Source organism: Artemia sp. Qi Xiang Cuo, chromosome 20, assembly GCF_049724085.1.
Source record: "Artemia sp. Qi Xiang Cuo chromosome 20, ASM4972408v1, whole genome shotgun sequence".
NCBI lineage: Eukaryota > Metazoa > Arthropoda > Branchiopoda > Anostraca > Artemiidae > Artemia > Artemia sp. Qi Xiang Cuo.
The window spans coordinates 2002936-2030884 of record NC_142813.1 but is presented as its reverse complement, the minus strand read 5'-3'; the positions used below and the strand labels follow the sequence as shown (position 1 = coordinate 2030884).

At 35.6% G+C, this 27949-nt stretch overlaps 1 protein-coding gene across 2 annotated transcripts in view; it reads right to left on the bottom strand.

The window, feature by feature from the left end:
• Positions 1-27949, bottom strand: part of LOC148939757 (pre-mRNA-processing factor 40 homolog A-like) — a 116016-nt gene that overhangs the window by 37199 nt on the left and 50868 nt on the right. For both annotated transcript variants that reach the window (XM_089106367.1, XM_089106366.1), the window contains exons 9-11: positions 13201-13334; positions 6290-6517; positions 2713-2820 (exon numbers count right to left, since the gene is read on the bottom strand). In XM_089106367.1, the coding sequence (XP_088962493.1) occupies positions 2713-2820; positions 6290-6517; positions 13201-13334 (470 nt within the window). The remainder of the gene's footprint in view (positions 1-2712; positions 2821-6289; positions 6518-13200; positions 13335-27949) is intronic.

Here is a 27949-nt window from a genome sequence, read left to right as displayed (position 1 = left end):
ATACCCAGAGAGCCATTATACGCTTACAAATCCTCATAGTCATTATATGCTCATGTAGCCATGAGCATATAATGACATGAGCATTGGGTCTTCTCAAACGGAGTAAGAGCAAGGCAATGCGCAGGGCAATCTTGATCCTCCTTATCTACATTACCCTGTTAATTCTCCCCTTGGGAGAAGCTTAACAAACTCTTTCAAAATTATCTCATGCTTTTGACTATGTCAGATATAACGTTTAGGTATGACAATACCGATATATTTTGCATTAGCACTGTGTCCTACGACTGCATAGATTGTATGTGACATATGATTTTTTCAAACCGGTGGGTTAAGCATTAGTATAGTTCTAAGAGAGTCTTCGAGTAAGTCGCAATATTACAAGAAAAATAACGGGATTATTTACAGACTACGCCTAGCTTTTTTTGGCATTGTTGGCATGGTAGATTTGAAATCCTTTGTCCGTGAGGACGAGAGTTCGAGTCCTGGTGTAGCTGGCTATTTAGTTTGGAGAGGGAGTTAGTGGCGTGACTCTGTGAGCTCAGTCAGAGTAGACCCAGTTCTAACTAGGTATCTGGAGAAATCTAGGGAGGGTAAACAGGAAAGGTGTGTGAAAGCAAAGGATGGCTGACCCCCAGCCCCCCATTGCACTTTATAGCTGAAGGACCATGAAACGGAGATCAGAACCGCCGGTAGGAATTGTAACGTCCAATGCAGTGTTCTGTACGTTTTACCTTTACCTTAATGCCTTGCTTTGCTTTTCTTTTCTAAGAAAATTATCAAAATTGAAAAAATAGGCGTTGGGGAAAAAATTGACAGCAGCAGAATTGTTTTATTTTACCTCCAAAAACCAATCAATCCGCAGTAACTAAGAGTGGTAGGTTAATTAGGGAGGCTGTGTCCCTCTTCTGTGGGGTACATGATAAAAACTTTTTTTTTCATCATACATTTCTTCGACAGTAGGCCTAAAACAGGCTAACTACACCACGTATAGGCATCAGTTCAGGCGTGTGCCAGCAACTAGGGAACTGCATGTGACATATTTTGAATATCCAATTTCAAACCTATAAGGTAATTATTCACGGGGAAGAAAAAGGAGCCTTCTAAATCAAAGGAATATTTCCAGGATTATTTGGGGCATATCCCTTGTTTTTCTTTTCTTTAAATCTTACCAAAGCTACGATTGAAAAGCATAAGTCGTATTAGAGAAAAAAAAGCTGAACACGGGTAAAATTATCCTTCTTTCCCAGAAAATTTTAGATCTGCTTTAACTCATAAAGTTGGGGGGCGAGGGGGGGGGGCTATATCCCTCATATATATGGAATATAAAGAAAATCTTTTTAAATTGTAAAACTCCTTGGGAGGGGGGGGGCAAAATAGGCTAAATACTCCATGTTCATGTATCGATTCTAGCAAATGTTTTTATATCAGCCAAGGAAATAAGTTTTTTTGGAAGGTTGTGCTTTGAGGAGGCTAACTTGACCAAAACGGCGAAATCCAGTTATACGGGATGATAAAGGAATATCCGTGAGGTCGTTTTTGAGGATGGATGAAGGGGGAGACAGTCGTTTGTCCTTAGCTTGGATACATCATCATTTACACCTACAAAATTCAGTCAAGAAAAAAAGAGGCAATCAAAAATCTAGCCTACAAACCAAAATTGTGAACCCTGCCAAAGCTATGGATTCTCCACATCCACATAAGGGGAAGGAGCAATACCGGTAACTTCTACCTGATTACACACCTGCTTCAAATGAATAACAGAAACGTATCCAGGCTTTTTGGATACATCTTCAGCTACACCTACAATTCGAAATTGTGAATCCTACCAAAGCTATGGATCCTCCAGATCCATATAAGGGGAAGGAGCAATACCGGTAACTTCTACCTGATTACACACCTGCTTCAAATGAATAACAGAAACGTATCCAGGCTTTTTGGATACATCTTCAGCTACACCTACAATTCGAAATTGTGAATCCTACCAAAGCTATGGATCCTCCACATCCACATAAGGGGAAGGAGCAATACCGGTAACTTCTACCTGATTACACACCTGCTTCAAATGAATAACAGAAACGTATCCAGGCTTTTTGGATACATCTTCAGCTACACCTACAATTCGAAATTGTGAATCCTACCAAAGCTATGGATCCTCCAGATCCATATAAGGGGAAGGAGGAATACCGGAGGAATAACTTCTACCTGGAGGAATAACTGGAAGGAGGAATACCCGGAAGAATAACTTCTAAGGGGAAGGAGGAAAGGAGGTTGAATAGTCGAAATCGTTTCTCTTCAGAAAGATGTTAGAAACATGAAGAGATAGCTTCTTTAGGTGAGATCATACCAAACTATGAACACTTATATAATTTTTTTTTAAAATTGGGGAAACGGAGGAGGGGTGGGGGCTTGGTGGGTTGGCAGGGTTGCTAATATATTACTATTTTTCTTATATTTTGTGAGACACACATGTAGCATTTAGACAATATGTAAAAAGATGTTTTTACATTATAAAGACACATTTTTACATACTAAACAATAATGCATTGATTTAAGCGAAACAATAAACTTTAAGAGGCATTAACAAATAAGCTTTAAACATAGACCGATTGAGCCTCCCTCCCAGCCCTCGAAGGTATGGACTGTGGGTACCTGTAGGGAAGAGGTAGAGAAACACATAACGTAATTCCTGAAAAAGGAGGGAGAAAGACAAACCTTTTCTAAAAGAGCATTGAAGGTAAGTTTTACGTTTCCAGCATCCAGTGTTGCAGACCGCTTGTCTTGGCAGACAACTGTTGCAAAATCTTCAAAAGTGGTGCTGACCTATAAGAATAAAGCGATTTTTTGTTATGAACACCAAAAGATTATCTCTAAGCCCTAAGTGACTAAGTAATGAATAAAAAATAACTTTATATGGTTATAAGATATCTGAGGGGGGCAACTTGCCCTGTGAGGTATGCTGATGTTTAGTGGTTCCGTCCTTGAATGGCCAGATTTTCAAAACGTTTCCAGTATTTTTCGTAGAATTTGCTCCTTTTTTTTTAGATATTTTTTAGATATTCCAGAACGTGAACTCTAGAGTCTTCCTTTGACTTTCTGTGTGGGTGTCTACTGTTTAGTTTGTCTGTAATTCAATGGGTAAACATATGATAAACCCAACTGTTGTACCCAGTATTTTCCATGTGTAAAGCTAATTGGTGTAAAACCCCACTTGACTTACTTAACTTATGTCCCGGACGTCCTCAAGGGTCGCGTTGGGGCCATCTCCTTCACACGTTCCTGGATCAGTTTCCTGTACAAAGCACGGTCATCAGCTTGTCTCAGAAGGCATAAGAGGTCATCTCCGAAGTTGTCATGCCATCTCTTCCTAGGTCTTCCAGGTGGGTGGCTACCGTGAACCCGTGCTTCGAAGGCAATTTTTGGAAGGTGCCAGTTTTCCGTTCACTGTATGTGGCTCCGTCACCAAGTTGCTGCAGGCGCACTTTTTGGAGAATAGTAGTTTCCCACTTTAGCTGCTTCCTAAGGTCTTATTCTGATACTCCGTCTTGGTATCCGATTTCGGCAATGCGTCGGAGGTTTTTTGTCTCGAAAGCCGAAATTCTGCGTTCATCTTTAACCTTCAATGTCCAAGTTTCGCAGCAGTATACGGCAACAGGTAAAACCCCAAGTGCTTGTTAAACCCCAATCAGGTTCGCCTAGGGTGTTTAATGCCTAGTTTTTTTGTTTTTTAATCGGAAAAGCTCCAAATGACAATTATCTTGACAGCTTCCAATTTATCTTGACAATACTGAACATCTATATATATAAATTGAATTATGGATGTGAAATTTTTTGTTTGGTTTCACTATCTTTTGGCTTGATTTTTATAACATTTTTTTTATCTTAATAGGTAAAGTGTCAGTAATGGTTCAATGAAATGAAATTCAATTAAATTCAATTAAATGAAAAACCAAAGCTATTTCTCAACGACTAAAATCTTACAGTAGATAATAAATTGATTTCCATAAAACAATAGAAAAACAGAATAGCAGCTTTGCCACAAAAGTTTTGATAAAGTCCTAAAATCAATTTTTTTAAATACTAAAACCACTTTTCAAAAACGGATAACCATGTAGCCAAAAATTGACTATATATTTATTTACAAGGAAACAATGGCAAAACTGGATAGCAGTCTTACCGCTAAAGAGCGAACAATATTTTACCAAATTCTATGCGTTTCATCTACCCCCCGCGAAAAATTTGTACTCCCATAAAAAATGCCCCCCCCCTGAAAATTCCCCAACATACAAAATTGAGTAGCCATAGAGAAAGTAGGAAATGGGTACCTCGAAATGTTGATCAGATGTCCTAAGGGGTATCAAAATGACCAGATGTCTGATTTTTCAATGACATTTAATAGGCCTTTTTCAGTAACAAAGGTAGAAAAAATAATCAACATTCATCGCATTTTCTGAACAAAATTGCAAACGAAGCAAAGCAGATCAGCAGGCAACAATCTAGCTTTAACCATAGTAAAGGGCCACAACACTTCAATGTTTTTTTTTTACCACTTTATATGGAAGGTGTGGTCGCATAAACTTTGGAGGGTGTCCAAAGTTCTAGTGTCCTTTTTAATAGTCAAAAGTGATCAGAGTGCAATCAGTCCCCTCCCCCAGGCATATTTATTGTACCTTTTTATGATGAACCAAAAAGAGACCTTAAAATTTCATTCGGATGTCTTTGGGGGGAGGGGGGAAGGGATAGGGGAAGGGAGCCAGTTGCCCTCCAATATGTCTGGTTACTTAAAATTTTAATTATTTTTTTTAATGACCCATCTCCCGATCTTCCAGGACTTGGTTCGATATGATGATAACTGAAAAAAAAGAAAGAAAAAAAAAAACAAAAAACAAAAGAATCTGATCTTTTTGGCAAAAAATACAATATTCCGGCATTTTTGTAGATGAGAGCCATAAACCTCTACAGTAGGATCTCCGATTGTTTTGTAGTTAGAGAGAAGGGCAGATGCCTCAAAGGGTACATTTTAATGCGAAAACATCCTAAATCTTATTGAGCCTTCAGATAAATACAAAACTAATTTTAAGGAAGGGAAGGTGGGGGGTAGAAATTAATAAATAATCCCTTTTGATTTCTGTGAATGAGAAGAATTTATTCCACATAGGAGGGGGGCTGCCCCCTCCTCATCCCCAACTTCCCCCTCACGGTCGTAGAAATTTCGGAGGATGCTCATTTAATCGGAAATTGAGAGTTCCAGTCCTTTTTTTTTTAAAGTCGAAAATGACGGGAGGCCAACCAGCCCTTGGCCAAAAATCATTTTTGATATCTGGTCCTTTTGCTTACACCTTAGAACATATGATCAACACTTTAAGGTACCTATTTTGTACTTTCTCTGCGACTACTCAATTTCCTGCATGGGGTATTTTCTGGGGGGATTTTCCACGGGTGGGAAATCTCAGATGTGGGGAAGCTAGCCCCCGTTTTACTAGAACTAGCCCTTTCACCGTAAATAAATAATAGCAAATAATGGCAACCGGAAAGAAATAATGGCAAAAACTGAATAATAGCTTTACCACAACGAAGCTGATAAATTTTTACCTGAACTGATTCTTAAAATTTTACTTAAACTGGTTCTTGAAATTATTCCTTAAATCTAAAACTGGATCTTAAATGTCAATGACTTTGAAGCCCAAAATTGAATGGCAGCCTTACCACTTTGATGTCTTTGGTATAAGGTTTTATCCACTCGTAAGATTTAAGATTTCATCGAAACCCAAAATTGAAAGGCAGCCTTAACATTATAGAGCTGCTTAGATTTTACCAAAACTGGTTCTTAAAAACAAAAACAGGTTCTTAAAATATGGATGACCATGTAGCCCAAAATTGACTACAAATTTATTAGCAAGAAAATTAAGGGCAAAACTGAATAGCCCCCGTACCATTAAAGAGCGAACAATGTTTTATCTGGACCGGTTCTAGCACCGGGGCTTAATATTGGCTCTTGGAAACTAAAAATGGTTCTTAAAAATATTTGATCTTGTAAAACAAAGTCGGTAACAAATCCATTACCAGGAAAATAATGGCAAAACCGAATAATTAGATTACCACCAAAAGCTGAGGATTTTTTAATCGAATTGATTCTTAAAAGTGTGTTTTAATTACGTTCTGACTCGTAAAATGATTTTTTTTTTCCATTCTTGTAAAATTTGCAGAAGCAGACTGAACATGTTTAAAGGACATAGGATTGCATGAAAACAATGAAAACCCAAAATGAAACAAAACTAAAAATTCTACTTACCTCAACTTCAAAATTTCTTTCTTTCAGTATTTCTTTTATTATCTTCTTTTCATCATGGAAACGAGATTTTAAATCTTCAACATAGAATTTGAATAAATCCAGCGGAGATGAGCCAGGGTTGCCAAGCATTGCAGAAAAACGGACATCAGAACTCAAAATTGGATAAAGCTCCACCCAGAGTGACATCGAAGTCAATTTTCCTTGCTCGTGCAACTCATCTAACAACAACTGGAAATAAAAAATGAAACAATTACGTTTCGAATTTCATACCCTATTTTATCGACAAAAATAATGCCAGCACACAGAAAATCGATTAAGGAGACTAATCCCCTATAAATTGCAAGATCACCTTTTCTCTTTCAAAAATTAAGCAACAGAAGTTAAAATGCCGAAGATTTGAATATTTATGCCAGAAACCACTATAGTCGTAAATAATAAACCCACAACCCCTTTTCTCAAAAGCTTTAAGACCCCTCCCGTCCCCCATACCAGCCAACCTATTTTAAAATAACATTTTAAAACCTTTATTTATACAATGTTGAATAAGAAAAAGATCGGTTTTGACATTGGTACCGAATTAACAGGCCGAACATATTTCAACTTGCTTTCAAAAAGCTAGGTCAAACATAATCTTTCAAGAAAGTCTGCCATTTACAAAACTTGGTGAAAAAGAAAATTTCAGGAGTTAGAATGCTGGAATCCATTGTTCTATCTTTTGATATAGGGCAAACAAAGGCGAGTTCAAATATATATTCCATAAGCCAAAATACGTATTTTCAAGATCAAACCAAAAAAAATCAAACACACATCAAAACAGAAAAATCAAGATCAGACACATTAGAGAGGTGGGAATAGATACTTACTAACTCCAAGATGTCTTTGGAATTAACACAATTGATTTTAGAGAGTAAAATTCGATTATTTTTATAACAAAAAGAAAAAAAAAACAAGTTAAAACGACTTAAACTTTGACGTCGGAGAAATATGCTACAATTTTATTTCAGAATTCTTTCTAATTCTCATGATGTTCTAATTCTTCATGTTTTAGTTCTTTCGATGGTTGATGTTCTAATTCTCTTCAGAATTCTTATTTTCGACGTACTACCTTAAACTAGGCATCTTTTGATGAAACAGGGTTCACTTTCAATCACTTTGAAGGGTTCACTTGTTTATTGAACTCTTTCAGAAAAAAACCTAGTGAATGAACTGGAAGTTAATTATTTCATTTTTTATAAATATGTTAGTTTTAATTTGAATTATTTAATATTTCTACTGTTGACGATCACTGTATATGTGATCGAAAGATCTAGACTTCTGTACCTGTTTTCACTGTTTAAATAAATAGATTTATCCCCATTTGAACGTTTATTTGTTCAGAATTCTCTTGATGTTTCCAGTTTTTATTGCTATAACTGACGCGGGGAATCAGTTGATATTTGGGTATATTTTAATATTAAATCGTCAATTTCTTCGTCAAGGTGACTAATCTCTATGCATATATCAAAATACGTTCAAATATTTAATTTATCGATAAATTGCCCATAAAAAACCTAATACTTCCAAAGTTAGATGGCCGAAAATCTTCGAATTTGTTAAAGCTTCTATTGATATATTTATAGACACAACTCAGTGGACAGACATCTATACCAGTATATTTCGGCGTTTCAAACCTGGTAAACCTTAAAAAATATAACATTTTAATATCATAATTTTTTTTTGTTTCCCTGTGTATATTTCGTGTGTGTGAAATTCAGGATTTCTTTTTTTTTGGGGGGGGGGTGTTTTACACAAGGACTTTTTTCTGGGAGAGGGGGGGGGGGATACCCAAAAAACCCTAAACAAAAATGCATGAAAAATTTGTTTATATCCATTTTTGTTACGTTTTTACGAGTAGGACAAACAATTCGGGGGGGGGGGGGGTTAAACCCCCTAACTAAACTTCAAAGGGGGCTCATTCGATTGGAAATCGAGATTTCTATTGCCCTTTTTAATAGTCGAAAATGATTGGAGGGCAACTAGCCCCCCCCCCCCCCAAGCCCATCATTCCCCAAACACATCCAATCAAAATTTTGAGATATCCATTTTGTTCAACGTAGTATATTTCCAGATAGAAAATATATTTTTGAGGAGGACACTCCCCCACAACCCTCAGGGCAAGAGTTTTAAGTTATGCCCTGGAGGCATATAAGGTTTTTATAAAAGGCGTTGTCGTAAAAACATCAAAGCAGGCTCATTCGATTGGAAATTAAAGGGCTAGTGCCCTTTTTAATATTCAAAAGTGATTGGAGTGTAACTAGCTCCCCTCCCCCCCCCCCACGCCCATCATTTCCCCAAACACATCCAATAAAAATTTTGAGATAGCCATTTTGTTCAGCGTAGTTGATTTCCAGATAGAAAATATATTTTTGAGGAGGACACTCCCCCACAACCCTCAGGGCAAGGGTTTTAAGTTATGCCCTGGAGGCATATAAGGTTTTTATAGAAGGCCTTGTCGTAGAAACTTCAAAACGTGCTCATTTGATTGGAAATTAAATGGCTAGTGCCCTTTTTAATAGTCGAAAGTTATTGGAGGTCAACTAGCCCCCCCCCCCACACCCATTATTCCCCCACACACATCCAATCGAAATTTTTGAGATAGCCATTTTGTTCAGCATAGTTGATTTTCACAGAGAAAATGTAAGTTTAAGGAGGATCCTCCCTCCTAACCCTCCTGGCACAGGTTTTAAGTTAGGTCCTGGGGGCGGATAAGGTTGTTAACCAAGGTGTTGTCGTAGAAACTTCACATAATGCTCATTTCATTGGAAATTAAAGGGCTCGTGCCCTTTTTAATAGTTAAAAGTGATTGGAGTGCAACTAGCCTCCCCCCCCCCCGACGCCCACCATTTCCCCGAACACATCCAATCAAAATTTTGAGATAACCATTTTGTTCAGCGTAGTTGATTTCCAGATAGAAAATATATTTTGAGGAGGACACTCCCCCACAACCTTCAGGGCAAGGGTTTTAAGATATGACCTGGGGACATATGAGGTTTTTATAGAAGGCATTGTCGTAGAAACTTCAAAAAAGGCTCATTCGATTGGAAATTTAAAGGGGTAGTGCCCTTTTTAATAGTCGAAAGTGATTGGAGGGCACCTAGCCCCCCCCCCCCACGCCCATCATTCCCCCAAACACATCCAATCAAAAATTTGAGATAGCCATTTCGTTCAGCATAGCTGATTTCCAGATAGAAAATATCTTTTTGAGGAGGACAATCCCCCACAACCCTCAGGGCAAGGGTTTCAAGTTATGCCCTGGGGGCATATAAGATTTTTATAGAAGGCGGTGTCGTAAAAACTTCAAAAAGGGCTCATTCCATTGGAAGTTAACATGGCTAGTTCCCTTTTTAATAGTCAAAAGTGATTGGAGGGCAACTAACCCCCCTCTCACGCCCACCTTTTCCCACACATCCAATCAAAATTTTGAGACAGCCATTTTATTAAACGTAGTTCTAAGTTCTGGAAATTAGGTCTTTGAGGATGAGAACCCCCCCACAGCCCTCAGGGCAAGGGTTGTAATTTAAGGATTCTCTGAATCCTTCCCATTATTTCTTATGGAAGGGATGCTCGTATAAACTTTAAAGGGCTCATTTGACTGAAAATTGAAAGTTCTTGTTCACTTTTTAAGAGTCAAAAGAGATTGGAGGGTAACTAGCCCCCTCCTCTTCCAAGCCCCAAATGCATAAGATAAAAATTTTGAGATAGTCATTTTGTTAAAATAGTTCTAAGTTCTGATAACAAAAAACTCCGGTGTCGACACAGCGCACCAGGGCCCGGGGGTATGCACTTTAAGTTATGCCCTGGGGCATAACTTATTGAGGCGGGTTTATAACTTATGGGAAGGGGTTTTGTATGGGAAGAACACATAGGAAATCTATTATAATTATCCAATTATAAGATTAAAATACATACTCTGAGATAGATGTGAAATTGCTTTGGCACACAAAATCCTATTAAGGTCAATTCCAAACAGCCGTGATCCCTTTGTGTCAGCAAGTGAAATGGTTTAAATCCCCCTTATTGGAGCTATTTTTTCAATCCATTCATTGTTGTCAATCGCTGTCCATAAGTTATGCAAGCTGTCTATTGTTCATATATAAGGTTTTTATCAAAGACGTAATCGTACAGACTTTGAAAAAAGCCTCATTCGATTTAAATTAAAAGTTCTAGATCCGTTTTTTAAAGTAAAGAATAATCGGACAGTAAGAACCCCCCCCCCCCCATGTCATAACAACTTTAAACATTTTGCAATAAAAAACAAACAAAAATTAATTAAAAAAAAACCTTACGAAAAAAATTTTTTTAAAATAAAATTAAAGGTCATTTTATACTATGGCTCAGAAGATACAAATACCTTTTAAAATTCAAACTCAAAACGACCAGAAATTACTATAAAAGAATAAATGAAACCCAAAACGACCAGAAATTAAATAAGCAATCATAGCAAAAAACATACAACAAGTAGTAATATAAATGAATAAATAGATCTTAAAGCGAGTATTGCTTAGATTGAATATGAAAATCAAGCTTAAAACGATAACAAATATTTTGCTATTAAAGTATAAATGAAACTTATAACGAACAGAAATTAAATAAACAATCAATGCGAAAAAACATACAATATATATTAATGTAAATGAATAAATAAATCTTAAAACAACTGAAACTTAAATTGAATATGCAAATCAAGTTTGAATCGAATAAAAATAACTACAAACAAGAGTTTGGATATCGCCTCACGGCAGAAGCCTTAAGTCTACTGTGTCATTGGCTCTTTACTGAAAACGAGTTATATTACAAATGTTTTCTTTTGCACTTAATGTTGAAAATAAACATTAAAATTACGGTAAAATTTTGAACTGATGAGCTTTCAGCAACTAATATCACTATAGATCAAATATTCAGTTTAATTTATTAGTTCTTTACAAGATTGGTCAAGACAAATATAGTTTCACTACAAACAGAATTTGGATACTGCCCCCTTCTTTAACTGTAAAAACCTAAAGCCTTCTGCGTCATTGGCGCTTCACTGATAACGAACTACTCGTATATTACAAATTTATTCGTTTCCAGTTCTTACAGCATTGAAAATGAAAATAAAAATTACAGTGAAAAAAAAGTCTTGAACTCATGGATATTTCAGCGATTAATATCATTATATATCTAATATTCAATTTGATTTTGTTTATACTTTCCAAGACTGTTCAAGACTCATAGTTTTGACCTTTTTTTTTAACTCTGCCGTTTTTTCTAACTAATCGTGTTGGTTTGTTACGAAAACATTCTATGGCTTCTAGGCCTTTCTATATGAGCGGAAAACTGCACCTCAAACTTTGTGGAACATGCATTTTCTTGCATGAAACACCAAAATATAATAAAATGTCAAGTTTCGGAGTGTTCCACTACTCGCAAGCAAGTGCCATTGGTATTTTTGAATCCGCATGGTAAATTTAGGGGGGGAGGGAGTGTAGGCTAATTCTCGTAGCAACCCCACTCCGTCGTGGTATGATTCACACTTTCAACACCTGGCGTCCGGACTATCATATAATCTACCAAGCATACAACTAGCCCAAATCAGTATCAATAAATAAATGAAACCCAAAACGAACAAAAATTAAGATAAATATTAGAGTCAAACTCAAAAATAGCATAAATTAATATGAGTAAGGTTCAAAACCCCTATGCTTTCTAAAAGCCAGAATATAATTTGTACTTTTCTGAAAAAAAAATTCAAATGAGTTTACTGAAATAAAATGTGCATTGTCAATTTAATATACATATGGTGATATTTATTCCCTAAAATCTTAATTAATGAAAGAATTGTTTTCAGTAAGGCGCAAATGACGCAGTAGGTTTTAGGCTTCTGCAGTGAGACGATACCCAAACTCTTGTTTGTAGATGTTTTTATTGGATTCAAACCTAATTTGCATATTCAATTTAAGTTTCACTCGTTTTAAAATTTATTCATTTATTTACATTAATATATATTGTATGTTTATTCGCATTGATTGTTTATTTAATTTCTCTTCTTTTTAACTTTCATTTATACTTTAATAGCAAAATATTTGTTTTCGTTTTAAATTTGATTTTCATAATCAATGTAAGCATTACTCGCTTTAAGATCTATTTATTCATTTATATTATTACTTGGTGTATGTTTTTTACTATGATTGTTTATTTAATTTTTTTTCGTTTTGGGTTTCATTTATTATTTCATAGTAATTTCTGGTAGTGTTGATTTTGAATTTTAAAAGGTATTTGTATCTCCTTAGATTAAGTTTAAAAAGGCCTTTAAGTTTCATTGAAAAACATATTTTTCGGAATTTTTTTTTTAATTAATCCCACAAAAGAAACAATCTCGTTTTATAAACATGGGGTTATTTGTCTCTCTATAAACAGAGTTTCTATAATAAAATTAAAAGAAGAAAACGAATATAAAAACCTGTAAATAAATTATTAATAAAAGGACTAAAACCAAAAAGATAATAAGCGCAAATAGAGATCTAGTACCAAATGCTCAACTTGCAGCTCAAAAACTGTATGCATTAAAAAGAATTGAAAATAAAATTCGTGTGGCTTCATATTTTGAGTTTAGGTACAAAAAAGGCCAATAAAACAAAATACTCGGTAAATAAATGAACCCAAGAAATTATCTGCAGGATAAACTTCGTTATTAAAAAGATTTACGATATTTTCGAGCCTTTACCTATTTTATTTTTCACTGAAGTTTTCATGATTTATTAGAATAATGATATGCTCTATAACCACATTTTCAGATACGAGGAACAACCAATCAAAAAAAAATTCGTTAAAAACTGAAAGCGAAAAAAGCCGCGAAAATACAGAAATATTTGACAAAACTGGTAGCTACTTACTTGATAACTATCACGTATTTTTCTTTGGACTCTCTTCTGTCTTCGCTTTTCCCTTTCTCTTTCTTCGTTTTCCTCTGATTCTAGTTCTCTTATATGATCCTCAAAGACAATCAGAGCATCAATTTTGTCCATAGCTAAAAAAAATATAAACAGGTAAAAATAAAAATAAGGTTAAGCTGAATGAGTTATTCCCAGTAAAGCGAGGAAGTATAAGCAAAAAAGCAACCAAATGTTGTTAAAGCGAAGCATAAGGTTTTTGTGTGTGTGATTTCGTTTTGAAAGCAGTAAGCAAAGCCTAGGGATTAACTACAAACGAAAAAAAATCTAAAAAAAGGATGAAGACTAACTATTCTTAAACTGAAGCATTTTTTTGCTCTCCGAATTGTTTTAAAATTTATTATTCTTTTCGTCATTTTGTTTTATTCTATTCTTGGTTTATTTTTTCTATGTTACGTCACACACCGATTTACAGGCATTTTTTAAGGTAGACAAAAAAAATTATTTAAATTTAAAGCACTATTTAAATTTATCTAAATTTATATACATATACATATATATATATATATATATATATATATATATATATATATATATATATATATATATATATATATATATATATAACAGTATTTTTAGAGTCTAAAGCTTTGACCTTGTTTTTTTTTCTACAAAAATGAAGCAAAGTAAGGTTAGAAAGTTCCAGGAGTTTAAATACTTGAAAGAAAAAAGAAAACACCCTCAAAATATAAAATTGTCTGGTTGTTAATTATACAATCCAAGTAGAGTAACACGCATCACTCAAATCTTTACTAAACAGAGAACAGAAGAACACGACATGTTAGTTTCTCTCTTATACAGGGTGATACACAAGTCACTTCACCATTTTAAAACAAAATATGTTTTTTTGAGTGAATCTACTTAAAGAATTCTTTTTTGAATAAATAGTGTAAATATTGGGATATTATTTAAATTAATATATGAAAGATATATGTCATATAACATAATGAAATAATGCCTCGAGTTCATGGATGTATTTGGGTCATCCTCGTAATTTGTAGTACCTTTCTAGTATTTTTAAGGCGAATGTACTGACTGTACTGACTGATTGTAGGCTTAAAAGGAGGATGCCTAATATTGAAATGGCGCGTGAAAGGTCTCTGTGTCCCAATATTTCAGGGTCCATTTTCGAAATAAAATTCAATTACCTGTAGTCCTTGTTTGGTTGTGAATTTATTTATACTTGAATTTCCATTTATTATTTTATTATCGTCAAAGAAAAATCACCATCAATTTACTCAAAAAAATATTCCTTTTTAATTCGGCAAAGTGACTTATACGGCAGTGTGTCTAAGACACAGCAACAGTGATCTTTTTTAAAATATGTATTTAATTGCAATGAGTTTACATTTTTGGTTCTTAGGGGCGTGGAGGAGGTAGTACACATCAACAAAAACGTTTCCCCAGTTTTATTTAAACTACATCACTGACCTCAGTTCTCCAACCTTATTGTGACGGTTTCAGCCAAATATGATACAGCTGGAACCCTGTATATATGAGCAAGGGCGTATACACGATTTTTTTTTTTTTGAGAGGACTAATAAAAAAAAAACAATATCAAGTTATTGATTATTTGAATAAGAAGTGCCCGGAAATTTGTAAAATTTTAGATTTAAGGGGGTCTGCCCCCCTCCTTGCGGTACCTCCCTGATATGGAGGTATGATCAATGCATGATGACAAATTTTAGCGAAATATAATATTATTAAAATTAATCTTATAGAATTTTGCCACTATTGTACCAATTGCATTAAAGAGATGATTTATAAAAACATGACTTTTTTGAAAATTTTTGTTTAAGAATTCTTACTCTTAAACAATAACTAAATTTTTTTTTTTATTTGAAACGACACATCTAGAGGGTGAACAACACTACTTGCCTCAAACCCCAACTTACTAGCCAACCCATAAAAGCACAAAGTAGCTTGAGGCACATCTTCTAGCAATTTCCTTCCGTCTCCCATTTAAAAATGGCCTACCTTTGAATTAGACCTGAAGAGTTTCTAAAATTGTACTTTGGAATTCTTAATTACTGTCAACTACAAATGACGTCACGAAGCACCCGCTCTTATTACCGTTAGTTATAATTTGTCATTGCAAAAAGCACCTTTTTTCTCTTTGTTTTATCATAAAGCGTTTAATGCGACGTAAGATTGAATCATTAGAAAACCTATTTTTCAGCCTAATATACTTTGGCACTACGTAAATAGCATTTACCAGCAAGCTCCACCATTTTGGAAAGCGACTTCCCGCAAGTCAAATAAAAATTTGCTACTAGAGGGCCGGAGATTACTTGTAACATCCGAGTGACTAAAAAACTACCCTATTCTACCCTTACCTATTCTACCCCTAAACTACCCTGACTGGTTTAAAATTAAACACGGATAGTCCAGTCAAATTTAGAAGTCGAGGCTATTCAGATGTTACAATGGATGACTTCACTTTCCAAGATTCTTCTTCTAGGAGAAGAAGAAGGACTTTCTGACAACTAATGCTACTACTAACAACTCACCGCAGCACCAAGATGCCAGAGGCCAACACAGCTACGCACGCTTCCCCTCCACCCCAATCTATTCTAAGCCTCCCTTTTTACACCCGCCCACGAAGTTCCCATTTCTATTAAATCTTTCTGTGTGACGTCATCCCACCCCAGACGAGGACGATCTGCTTTCCGTTTAGCCCTAGACGGTTGGCCGAAAAGAACAATCTTCGGCAATCTGTCATTCTTCATCCGCACAACGTGCCCCAGCCACCTCAACCTTTCTTTCATTACAACCCTGGAGAGCGGTATTGAACCATATTTTTCGTACAGCCTATTGTTTGACGTACGGTCAGTCAGCCGGGTACCCAGAACAATCCTTAAGCAATTTCTCTGGAACAATTCGAAAAAAAATGATTAGCGGCAATAGTAACCCAAATTCTATACATGGAATCTCAAATTTACTCGAATAATTTCGGAAAAAGGAAAAATATCCCTTAAAGTGATCCGGTATTGAAGAAAAATGCATCCTCAAATTTTGGAAGCCAAGGAACCCCTAAACAGAATATTTCAACGCCCATAACGCACGTCACGGGTGGGTTTTTATTTGTTGTTGTTGTTGTCAATTCTTACAACAGATAATCGTATCAAAACAGTCACCGCAGAACGATTTAGAGGGGGGTATCATATAAACGAAAACCACAAGTTCTAGTGACGTTTTTAAAAGCCTAAAGTGGTCACAGAGCAATTAGACTCACTTCCATGTCATTTTTCAACCCTGGGGCCCGTCATCACTGTACGTTTCAAGGCAGCAACTTTAATAATTAATTTCGAAAAATGAAAAAATGTCTCCTAAGGAAGGATATGTATTATGAGAATGACAAGGAATTGATCAGAAAACTCAACAGGTCTAATTCATTATGGAAATTAAGAGGAACATCAAAACTCAAAACAAACGGGAATCATTCTATAAATAAAAGGGAGTAACAACCCCTTTACCCTTCCCCTGTCATCCACTATTTGTACTAAAGTACGTCCAGTGCTTAACTGAAAACTGTATGGAGAGCTAAAACATAGTCAGTCAGCGATTAACTTTAGCGTAAACAACGGGGAGTTAGGTCAGTGCCCCACCACCTCAGCGATTCTCATTCTCGCCTATTGCTTCATTTGAAAGAGCTTTTTTTGGTTTAATGTTTTTCAAAAGAAGACTTTTTTCTACAGTATCACAGAAAACTGATTCTTCTGGCCCTCTGTGGTACAACAAAAAAAGCTTAGAGACTCCACCATTTTCACAAAAAAGACATAGCATAATAGATCAGTAGGTGCTAGGCATGAATAAAGCGAAAAAAACTTACCTCGGTAAGCAACGAGAAACTTCTAGTTAGATTTGTGGAAAGTTATATCTACCTAATTTATAAGTAGAAAATAATTAAAAATGTACCTAAATTTTCGTCATGAATCATAGCTGTCCAAAATAAAAATAAACTAGTTATTTTTAAAATATAAAATAAAATGTATCATATACGCTTATCAGCCAGAATGCATCGATTTGTGATGTCGAAGAGCCTCTAAGTTTGGATATCCAACTCGATGTATTTCACTTGAAAGCCATATAACAGTTGAAAGCCATATATCAGTCAGAGGGGTATACACACGCTAGCAATATTATTTGGATGATGTAGGTAAATCGATCTCATTAGTATCGACGGTTGATGTCAGAGAACCAATTATTGTCAACACCAGTGGTTCTCGAACTGTGGTACGCGTATCCCTTGGGGGTACACAACAAATTTATAGGGGGTACGCGGCCGGCCAACAAAAAAATTAAATAACCCTTTAACTCTAGGATTGGGAATTTTGTTTATATTTTTGCTACATTTTACTTAGTAACGGTAACTGAGAAGAGGTTCCTAAAATGTTTTGTGGGTAAAAAGGGGTACAGTGTCTAAACAAGTTTGAGAGCCACTGGTCTACACCACGTTTAAATACAATAAACGTAGCCTTTTGTATCTGAACATGAAAAATCACAAAATATTCCCTGGAAACCTAAATTTACATTTTTTGTCTTTCAACTATGAACCATCAAGCTGTAGTTGTATTCACGGTATTAAGGCAAGTTCTACAATTGCTTATTCGTAGCGCAAGCACGGAAAAAGAAGAAAAAAACGTCAAAAATGTCTTTTACGCTGGTCCGCGCGGCAAGAGTTATGTCTAAGTTATGAGTGTTTACGTATTTTCTTATTGGTTGTTTGGATTATTGTCAAATTCTATTTAACATATTAATCTGAACATTTAATAAGTTGCGATAATTTTTTACCGACTAAAAAAACCTGACAAAGGAGAAAAAATGACAAAAGAATGATGCCTGATGCAAGTTACAGATATTGTCTCCTTTTTCTACTTTGTTAGATGTGTTTATTTTTGATTTTCAACTATCGAAAAACGTATCTCGAGGAATTAGAAATCACAGACAAGTGTCTGTTTCAATTCTGTTTCAAGTGTCGTTGTTTGCCCCTGTCGCTAACCTGACAGCTACTAATGACAGCGCTAAATGACAGCTAATAAAAGGCCGACAGAGAAACCTGATCCAGATTTCTCTTCTTTTAAATGTTGTTCAAGACATATTCCACACAAGGGGTATTAAGGGGTATTTTCAGAAAGGAAACCGGTAAACAATATAAAATAACAAACTTGTGGTCACACAGTGGATCGACCTCTGCAGGGAACAAAAGCCTTACATTGTAGAAGATGATTTTTCAATCCGTTTGCTATTTGTTGCAAATTTACTCAAATATTTGTTTAAAGAATTTACTTAACTATTATTTGCAATAATAGTTAAACTTCTATTATTGCTATGAAATAATCAGTGAAATCGCGGTAATTGCTACTAAGTCTCACAAGAATAATCAATTCTTCACTGCAGTTAAATTTTGACCATCGGCTATTCACTTGATCCCTCAGTACAATTTTTTTGCTTTTTTTTCCGCGAAAAAAAAAAAACACTGGTAAAAAACCATCTACAATCAGCAAAATCGCTGCAGTTATCAGAAAAACGAAGTATGTGGGAAATTAGACCTATCTAGTATGCACAAACTACAATTAGGGTTAACCACCATTTTTGAACAGGGCCGCTATCTACAGCAAGTGTTGAAACTTCGAAGTGAAACTAAAGCTCCTGTCAAGAGGAAATTGTATAAAAATGACTCAACCGTGTTTCGGGCGATTTAAGGAGAATTACTCTGAAGAGGGTGCTATCAAGAGCCATCAATCTAAACAGAGGTTCAAAATATTAGATATCAAGGAGAAAATTGCGCCCGTAAGGTGGGGCAGCGTTGCCAACGCGGTACAATTGTACCCTTTTTGGTACAGTTTAGAGGTCCTGGCACAGTGCAGTACATTTGGAATTTTTTTGGTACAATCAGATTTCCCGATACATTTAGGTTTTACTTGCTCCTTTTTTACTCAGATATTTGTTCTAAGTTTTAGTTTATTGAACATTTTCTTATTGTTAGGGCAAATTTTTAATAAACTGTTCTAATGATACAAATACTTTCTAGTGGTACAATTTTAATCGGAAAACTGGTACATTTTATTTCAAAGCGTTGGCAACACTACGGTGGGGTATGTAAATCTTTTCCTCATTCCTTTTCTTTAGCTTGCTGTACGGGCTTAATTAAATATTAACAATAGAAGTGTCCAAAAAGTCTCATTTTACCATAGCCTTGTTCCAATTCAAACTTAGCACTGACCTAGGATTGAGTGTCTGTAGTAATTTCCCTGGAGACTTGCAAATTTAATCAAAATATTTCAGCCAACATTACTGCCAGTATTTCTACATGAAAATCTTTGCCACTTTTGCAACAATAACTGCCTCGCCTGACACTCACTATGTGCGTCTTTTTTCGCCTTTTCTTCGTATAGTGACTTTTGGCAAAATTCAGCCTAGGTGTTCATCATTAGATCGGCTTCTATTTAATGACCCCAAGTAGGAACTTTTCTTTCTATTTAAAAGTTCAAACTTTTAATGTGAAAAAATTGAAGTTAAAGGTCAGTACCAAAGTTGAATTTTAAATCTTAATAATTATCTTTTTTTTAATCACGAAAGATTAATTTTGAGCATCTCTAAGTTTTCTGGCAAAGAATCATGTTAGCATTCACCATTAGATAAAATTCACCATTAGATTAGAGCCTGAATCAACACGTTTATTGGCGGATCATTAATTAACCCCGCGCCCGTTCAATTTTAGCCGTCAAACTTCTAGATTATTTGTCGCCAAAAAACGCTGGAAAAAAATGTTATGGTTTAGATAACAAATTTTAAGATGCAACATATAAAAAATATTTAATTACTTCATATTATTAAAATGAACCGTAAAGCATTCATTTGAACAATTTACGCTTGATGAGTAGCTAAATAAAAACGGAATACCCCTTGTTGCTGGAAACATTTCCTCTACAGAGAATGTATTTTGATTTTGAACAGCGGAAGCGTAGAGTTTATTAGAATGAATAGATAGATGGGCGAATTAAAACATTCTATCTAAATAAAGATGCAGTTCAGTAATTTAAGACCAGACAAAAAAAATAATATCTTAATCTTCACATTTGTCACTTGAATTAAAAAAAACAAAAACTCATTTAGACCTGAAAAATGAGCCTGTTACCCCAGGATTCCCAAACATCAGAATTAGACAAACGAAAATTGGTAATTTAATGGCTCAGCTACTAAAACCAACAGAAAAAAACTATATTTTCAATATGCATCAATTTTTAACTAACTTTCGAAAAACTCATACCAGCTTAAAATGGGTCAGCTCCCTCATGATTCTCCAACCCCAGAACAAAACGTACCAAATTTTATTTTACTAATATCTACTGGTAATACCTACCTACACACACTGAAGGAAAAAAATTCCCCCGTTATTCCCAATATACATTATTTCCAAATAAAAGATAAAAACTTTTTCAGCTCCCCCAAAATCCCCAAAAGTGGAACTAAAGCTGTGAGAAATTTTGATATTATAACTGATGAAAAACAACCTTAACCTAACAGCCTTAACCTCAATATATGCCACTTTTATTTTAAATAAAAAACGCATTTCCACCTATACAAATTAGTATATTTGTTCACCACTTGGTCGATGCCTGAATCGAAGGGAGTATAAATAATTGACCCTATCCTATTTTGATTTTAGCCCTCTTCCAATGTTCAACACCCATGCCATTTTTCACCTAAAAACACACTTTAGTAAGTATTGCAAAAAACAAAATTCAAAAAAGTGAGTTTCCAAGATTAATAAAAAAGAAAACTTAAACTCAACCATTTCAGTACACTTATTATTCTTTTTCAAATTTTTCCCATGCTACTATCAAAAATTGCATAACCGCAAATGAAGGTAATTTTCATTAAAAATTGAAATTCTATTTTGTTCTACCTTTGGAGATATATAGTTGTGCAATTTTCCACTCAACCAATTCAAACAATCAGATATCATTGTCACTGTCCTATGGCATTGTCATCTAATGTCCATTGTCACTGCCATTGTCATTGTCAATATCATTGCCTTGGTACTAAATATTCATTGCAAATCTAAATAGTTTGTGATATAGAGATACACATTTGTGTATTTAATATATTATCCATGCAGAGAAGGACATTTTTGAGCCAATCCAACTTTTTCAGCTCTTTTCAACCTTAGCCTCCATATATGTCACTTTTATTTAAAAAAAAAAAACGATTTTCCACCTATACAAATTAGTATATATGTTCACCACTTGGTCGATGCCTGAATCGAAGGGAGTATAAGTAATACTCCATAGTATAAGTAATAACCCATGCCATTTTTCACCAAAAAAACTCGCAAACAGAAATTGCTTCTTTTTAAAGGTCAAAACTTTAGATATGACAAAAACAAAACAGTTGCAAGTCGTTATTGCACTTGAACTAGACATTTTAGTAAGTATTACAGAAAACAAAATTCCTCCAACGTCGTACCAAGGTTGCTCCAAAAGAAAAAAACGCATTTCCACGGTTGCTCCAAGATCCCTTCCCACTCGGTCCAACCTTATGTAAGTTTAACAAAAAAAAAAAAAGAAACACAAGATGCCCATACATTTCATTAACTTGGGAGTAAAACTGTGTTTTTTATCAAACAACTTTTGTTCGATGGGGGATAGGCGATTTTCCAAAACAGTTGTTATTTTTTAGTTTTACAGGAAGAAGTATTCCTATTTACGACCAATTTACAACTCGGAGAAATATTGCCCCATACTGTTGGAATAACCAACCAGTTTTGGCAAAAATTGATAAACAACATTAATGCCGAATAATAATTTATTTTGCCTTTTTTTTTTAGCAAAAAATATTGTATGCACTCACAAATAGGTCAGCGCCTAAATAAAAGTAGAATGTTTCTAATTAGCCGTATCTACTTCAATTTAGTCCGGCCTCACTGCCAAACGTCTAAATTATTTTTTGACAAAAACTATTGCAAAAGAAAATGGGTTCCGTTTAAACGTTATCTTTTAAGTGAGACAAAATAAACAAATAGTAGTAAATCATTACCGACATTGGTTCCATTACAACTGAACCACCGTGTAACTGAACCCCAAGCAACTGAACCACTGTGAAACTAAGTCACTGTGCATCAGAACCCTTGGGCATCTAAATCCCATTTAACTGAACTACCAGTACAAATCAACCCCCGTACAACTCAGCCGCATTTACCTAAACTCCCGTGCAACTGAACTCTCATGTAACTGAGCCCTCGTGGAACTGAACCACCGTACTCAGTTTTTTAGTATTCTACCAGTACGAGGCAATGTCATTGGGTAAAAGACAAGTTAGAACCTTTACATGTTCAACCTTGTTGGAATTGTTTGTTTTTTAGTCATGATATAAATGGCCGTCAAGATTTATTCATAAAAAAGGTCTGTCTTGTTGTTACAAAAACAAAGAAAATTGGACGTCACAAACCATTAAAGCCAAATTTATTTCTCTTTTCTTATGTCTGTTAATGGGGTTCCCTTTGCCGTTTACCCCCCCCCCCCAGAAAAAAAATTCCCCCGCTGAAAATATCGTCCTATGAAAAATACCTCCCTGAAAAATACCAACCCCCAGCACCCGATTGATTTCCAATCACTTTTGACTATAAAAAAAAGCCAACCCCCCTCCTATAAATAATAAATTCTGCTAATTTTGAGGTTTAATATATTGCTCTTTACTTTCATAATAAGAGCGTAGGCCAGAAAGATCCCCAAAAATCCAGAGGGATTAAATATTCATATTTTTTATGTGTTTTTTAAAGTTTTTTGCTCCCCGTCCCGGATAAAAAAAAACCACAAACAATAGTCCTGAATACGACCCTGGGGATTACACATCAATTTCTACCTTCACCTTTCTCTTGTCACTTTCTTAGACCTAATTTTTTATTTATCTGCAGGCTCAATGAGAGGTGGGGAGGGGGAACTTAAAAGTAATCAAAAATATGAAATCAATATTTAATCTCTCGTGATTTCTGGGAATATTTCTACTCTACACTATAATTATGAGAGTAAAGAGTATCATTAAACCCCAAAATGAGCAGAATTCATTCCGTATCGGAGGGGGACTGACCCTTCCTCCTCCCCACCTCAATCTCATGGTCATAGAAAGTTCGAAGGATGCTCATTCAATCAGAAATTGAGAGGTCTAGACCCTTTTTTTCATAATTCAAAAGTGACTGGAAACCAACCAGCAGCGGGAGGGGTGGTGGTGGTGGTGGATATTTTCCCTCTGGAATATTTTTCAGGGTGGGGGTATTTTTCCGACAGTGATAGGGCGGAGACATAAAGAATAAAGCAGAACCTTTTTTTATGAATCATCTTGACAGTCATTTATATCATGACTAAAAAACAAACAATTCCAATAAGGTTGAAAATGTAAAGATTGTAACTTCTGTTTTACCCAATGATATTGCAACGTATTGCACGAGGGTTCAGTTACACGCACGCCACCGAAATGGAAATTAGAGATATTGATAAGTACTTTTAAAATGAACTACAAACATTAATCTAAAAATTTGCGAGTTTTTGGCTGAAAATAAGACAGGCATTCAATACCATTAGGTACGCGCCTAAATTGAAACGTGACACGTGCAGTGCGTTGTAAAAGTAAGCCAAATTTGGTAGAATATTACCAAGCATTGCGGAGACGAAACAACACGTGGTGGAATTGTGCGGCACAAATGTTACTCAGAGATTTACACCAGGTGGCGTAAAGTGGACGACCCCTAGATAAATTGTCATTTTGGGGGAATATCTATTAATCCAGGACGGCGGAAGCTTGGAGCCAAAAAAAATGCATAATAAAAAAAAACGGAGTATTTAAATATAGATACATACTTAAATACTATCAAATATAAAAAGGCTCATATAACAATACACTCTACACTACTAAAGTAAGAAACAGCAAATATTTTCATTAAAACATCCTAATTAGCAGTAATGTTGTTAAGCGATTAGACCCAAAAAAGTAAAAAAAAGTAATGATGCGTCAATTTGCGGCTAATAAAAAACCTCATTTCATCCCTGCAAAATGAGTCAGGTCAGCCCCTCTAGGACTCTGAAAACTCAAAACAAAACTACAAGATATTTATGCTACATCTAATGGTAGTTTCAAAGACTGATGAAAAGAACATAGTGCCTTATTCACGAGATGCCTTATTTTCCATAAAAAAAAGGATTCATTCACGTCTAAAACTGAATCACACCCACCGCCCAGGATTCCCAAACCCAGAACTAAATGTACAAGATTTTTTGGTTTTATGACTCACCAATGCTGGCCTCACACCGCCCTGTCCAGACATAAAGTGATTTGAACATTGTTGGTTGTGGAGTAACCTGAATGAATAACATAGTTTGGAAAAAGAGTTTGGAACAGTTTGGAACATGGTAGGTCATGTATACATATTCTAACACACAAAATAAAATCAAAAGGTCTAATACGGTTAGTAAAATCTTAACTGGTCTAATACGGTTCCAAAGGATTCTAAACATTAGACACTTATTCATAAATATCGAGAAATATTCCATGTCTTTCCTTAACAGATCTAAGACGATTATAAGAGACCACACCATCCTTATTTCTCTGAAGCAACAGCCATTCTAAACATATAACGAGGTGTTGTTTAATCGCTCAGATGAATAAGAAAATAGAACAACGTTCTGCTTTAGCGTTATTAGGGCTTTTTGCCCTATTCACGTTATTACCCAAAGATGAATGATTCTTATTACTGTTATGCCACTATAGTAAAAATTATTGCACCAGTTAGGGCGGGGCTTTAAGTTATGCTTAATAGAACAAATATACCTAGGAAGAGTTGATGCTTTCTATTAATATATATAAACACAAATATTAACAAGTCTAGACCAAAATTAAATAGATACTACGAGTGTAAAACTAAATTACAGAGGCTAGTAGGATACACCCCGAACCTGGAGTAAAAAAAAAATCGCATGCTGACCAATGGTCGGCGTTCGCAGGTACCGATCTCCTGATTCGATGTCTTCGGCCGGGAGTGCAGTGCATGGTTGGGGACAAATCATCCGACCCTTCCCCTGTTTTCCCCTATATTTTTCAAGGTACACATTTAGAGATGGGTCGAGTCTGGTTGAATTTACAGGGTCACACCATTGAACCCCGCCCCAAACCAAAGAATCAGCGATATCAGGACTAGAACACACGAATGGAGTTACACGATGATTTTTTTTTTCAACAATTTTTAAAATACCCTATATAGTAGCTACATCGATTTTATGTGAATTCCATAAGAAAATAATTTGGTACCAGTCAGTTTAGGGGAAAAGGGCGTCAGAAGCCTTACAAGAAAAGGAGTCTCGTTCTAACAGAAATAAGGATATACAAAATCGTGTTGCATGTAAATCGACTGCATTCCGAGATAGAGAGCAGCGATTTGAGTTTAAAGCCAGTACTGAATTCAGCAACTTCAAAATGCCCGTGATGCCTTCTGGGATGGCATGAAATTATCTGTTTATAACTATTTTTCTCTTCCGATGATCTTCCTTTTGCACAACTTTCACAAGCACAAATCACCATTCTTCATCACAACCCGTCGAGATCGAAGTGCGTTACTCATCAAAACCATAATTAAATAATTATGGTTCCTATTCTCACAAAAGAAAAATTAACATGGACAAAAATAACGATATAACACAACAAAAATGACCACCTAGGTTTGCGTTGCTAGGACAAGGAGAAGTGCTGTAATAGCCTTTCGACAAGTCTTGCGGGAGTACTTTTATATATTCATTGAAGGCCGTATTGTCATTGAAAGCCCTATTGTGATTGAAGGCCGTATGCCGTCGATTGAAGGCCGTAGTTGTCAGCCGATAGAACTTTTAAAAATAGCACGAATTGAAGAGGAAGGTTTTCTTCACAAAAAAAAATACATCAAAATACGTTGTTTATCTAAAACCGCGTTATTCCGTATTTCCTAACATTCAGCCAATGTTGTTAGCTCTGAAAACTCATTATGTATTATAGCTAATGCTTTATTACTTTGTCCCAAAACATAACACAACATAATTAGCTCTTATTTCTAAAGCCTTTGTCCGAGGGGCACGGTTTCGATTCCTGACGTGGCCGGTTATTTGGTTTGGGAAGGAGGTCAGTGGTATGACTCTGTAAGCTCAGCCAGAGTCGACCCAGCTCTGAATGGGTACCTGGAGATGTCTGGGGATGGTGCTCAGGAAGAATGTGCGAAAGCACACGATAGCTGGCCCCCAACTCCCCATAGCACTTCTTGGCCAAAGGGCCACAAAACAGAGATCAGCACCGCCGGTTTAGACTTTGAGGGTCTAGTGCCGTCATACTTACTTTTTTTTTTCACTTTTTCTTATTTCTAGAGCTGCAGCACATAAAGCAAAGGATACACTAATTTACTCCCAAATACTACCCACATTAATTTTTTCATATGAACTTGATAGTGAAAACAATTTGGTCACAACTATCACCAACTGAGCCAAATAAACACTTTACCAATAATTGCCTAACTGTGCCATTGCACTCCATTATTATTTATAAACGTTGAGTGACCTATTGTATGAATACAATCTAAAATGTGTTGAAAACGAATAGAAAGGTAGACCAACTAGAACAAGTATGTAACCTCTCGTCCCTGAAGAGGATTTACGATTATCAGTTGCAATTCACTCTTTGTGATAGAGGAGAAATTACCCTAACAACGAATACTTAATTCTGATAGAGCCTGAGTCGCAAACTTCAAGTCTAAATTTTCTTGATTAATGTCACCTTGGCTGTATGTACCCAGCTACCAAATCTAGGTGAATGTGGAAAATTTTTAGGGAAAGGTGGCTGAAGTGGGTTGATGAACATAAAAAAAAACTTCCCAGCTCTGGCCACTTGGCCCACAATTACTTGCCCTATAAGTTTCAAGTACACCACTAAAAACTATTACTCTCATATCTCATCAGCCTAGCAGTAAAAAAAGTCTGCCTACCGTTCTGCTGAAAAATTGGCGATGGGAATTTTCTAGGACTGTTCCTAGTGTATGCCTAGTGCGTTACTTTGTGTCTCCTGTAGTACAGATAAAAATTTTGTAGTGAAAGAGACGTCTTTAAGGAACCAAGGGATTATTCTTTGCCTTACATACAGATCGGAAATAATCGCACATTTTTTATTCAGGCAATGTGCATCATGCATACTTTTCCACTTAGAACTAGGAGGCGGAACTAGGGAGAGGGGTGTTGAAAGGGGGACTGTCCCAGTTTATTAGTCTGATCATCTAGATTGATCCTTATAGGAATCCTTTTTCAAAAAAGGTGAAACATTCCTACCGCTCTGCTAGGAAGTTGGCATTCAAAGGGGGGCGAATAGGGTGTTGAATAGTATATGGAACCAGATTGGACGTCAATCATTACGGAATGAAAATTCCTGCACAATTCCGCTTCAAACAAGTTGCAATATGTAAATTTTTCTGCTAAAAGATGGTAAGGAGAGAAGGGGTTTATCGAAGGGGCCTAACTTGTGCCTCAAATCCTATCGATTGGAAGTCATTGCTCGCTTTACGTTTAAATAAGGCCTAAGATAACTGCATTTCTGCTAAAAAGCAGGAGGCAAGAGGGACAAATATTGTAGCGTGGCCATAGGCCATATCTTATCCAATACTAAAAAAAAAACTATAGACCCACTTTGA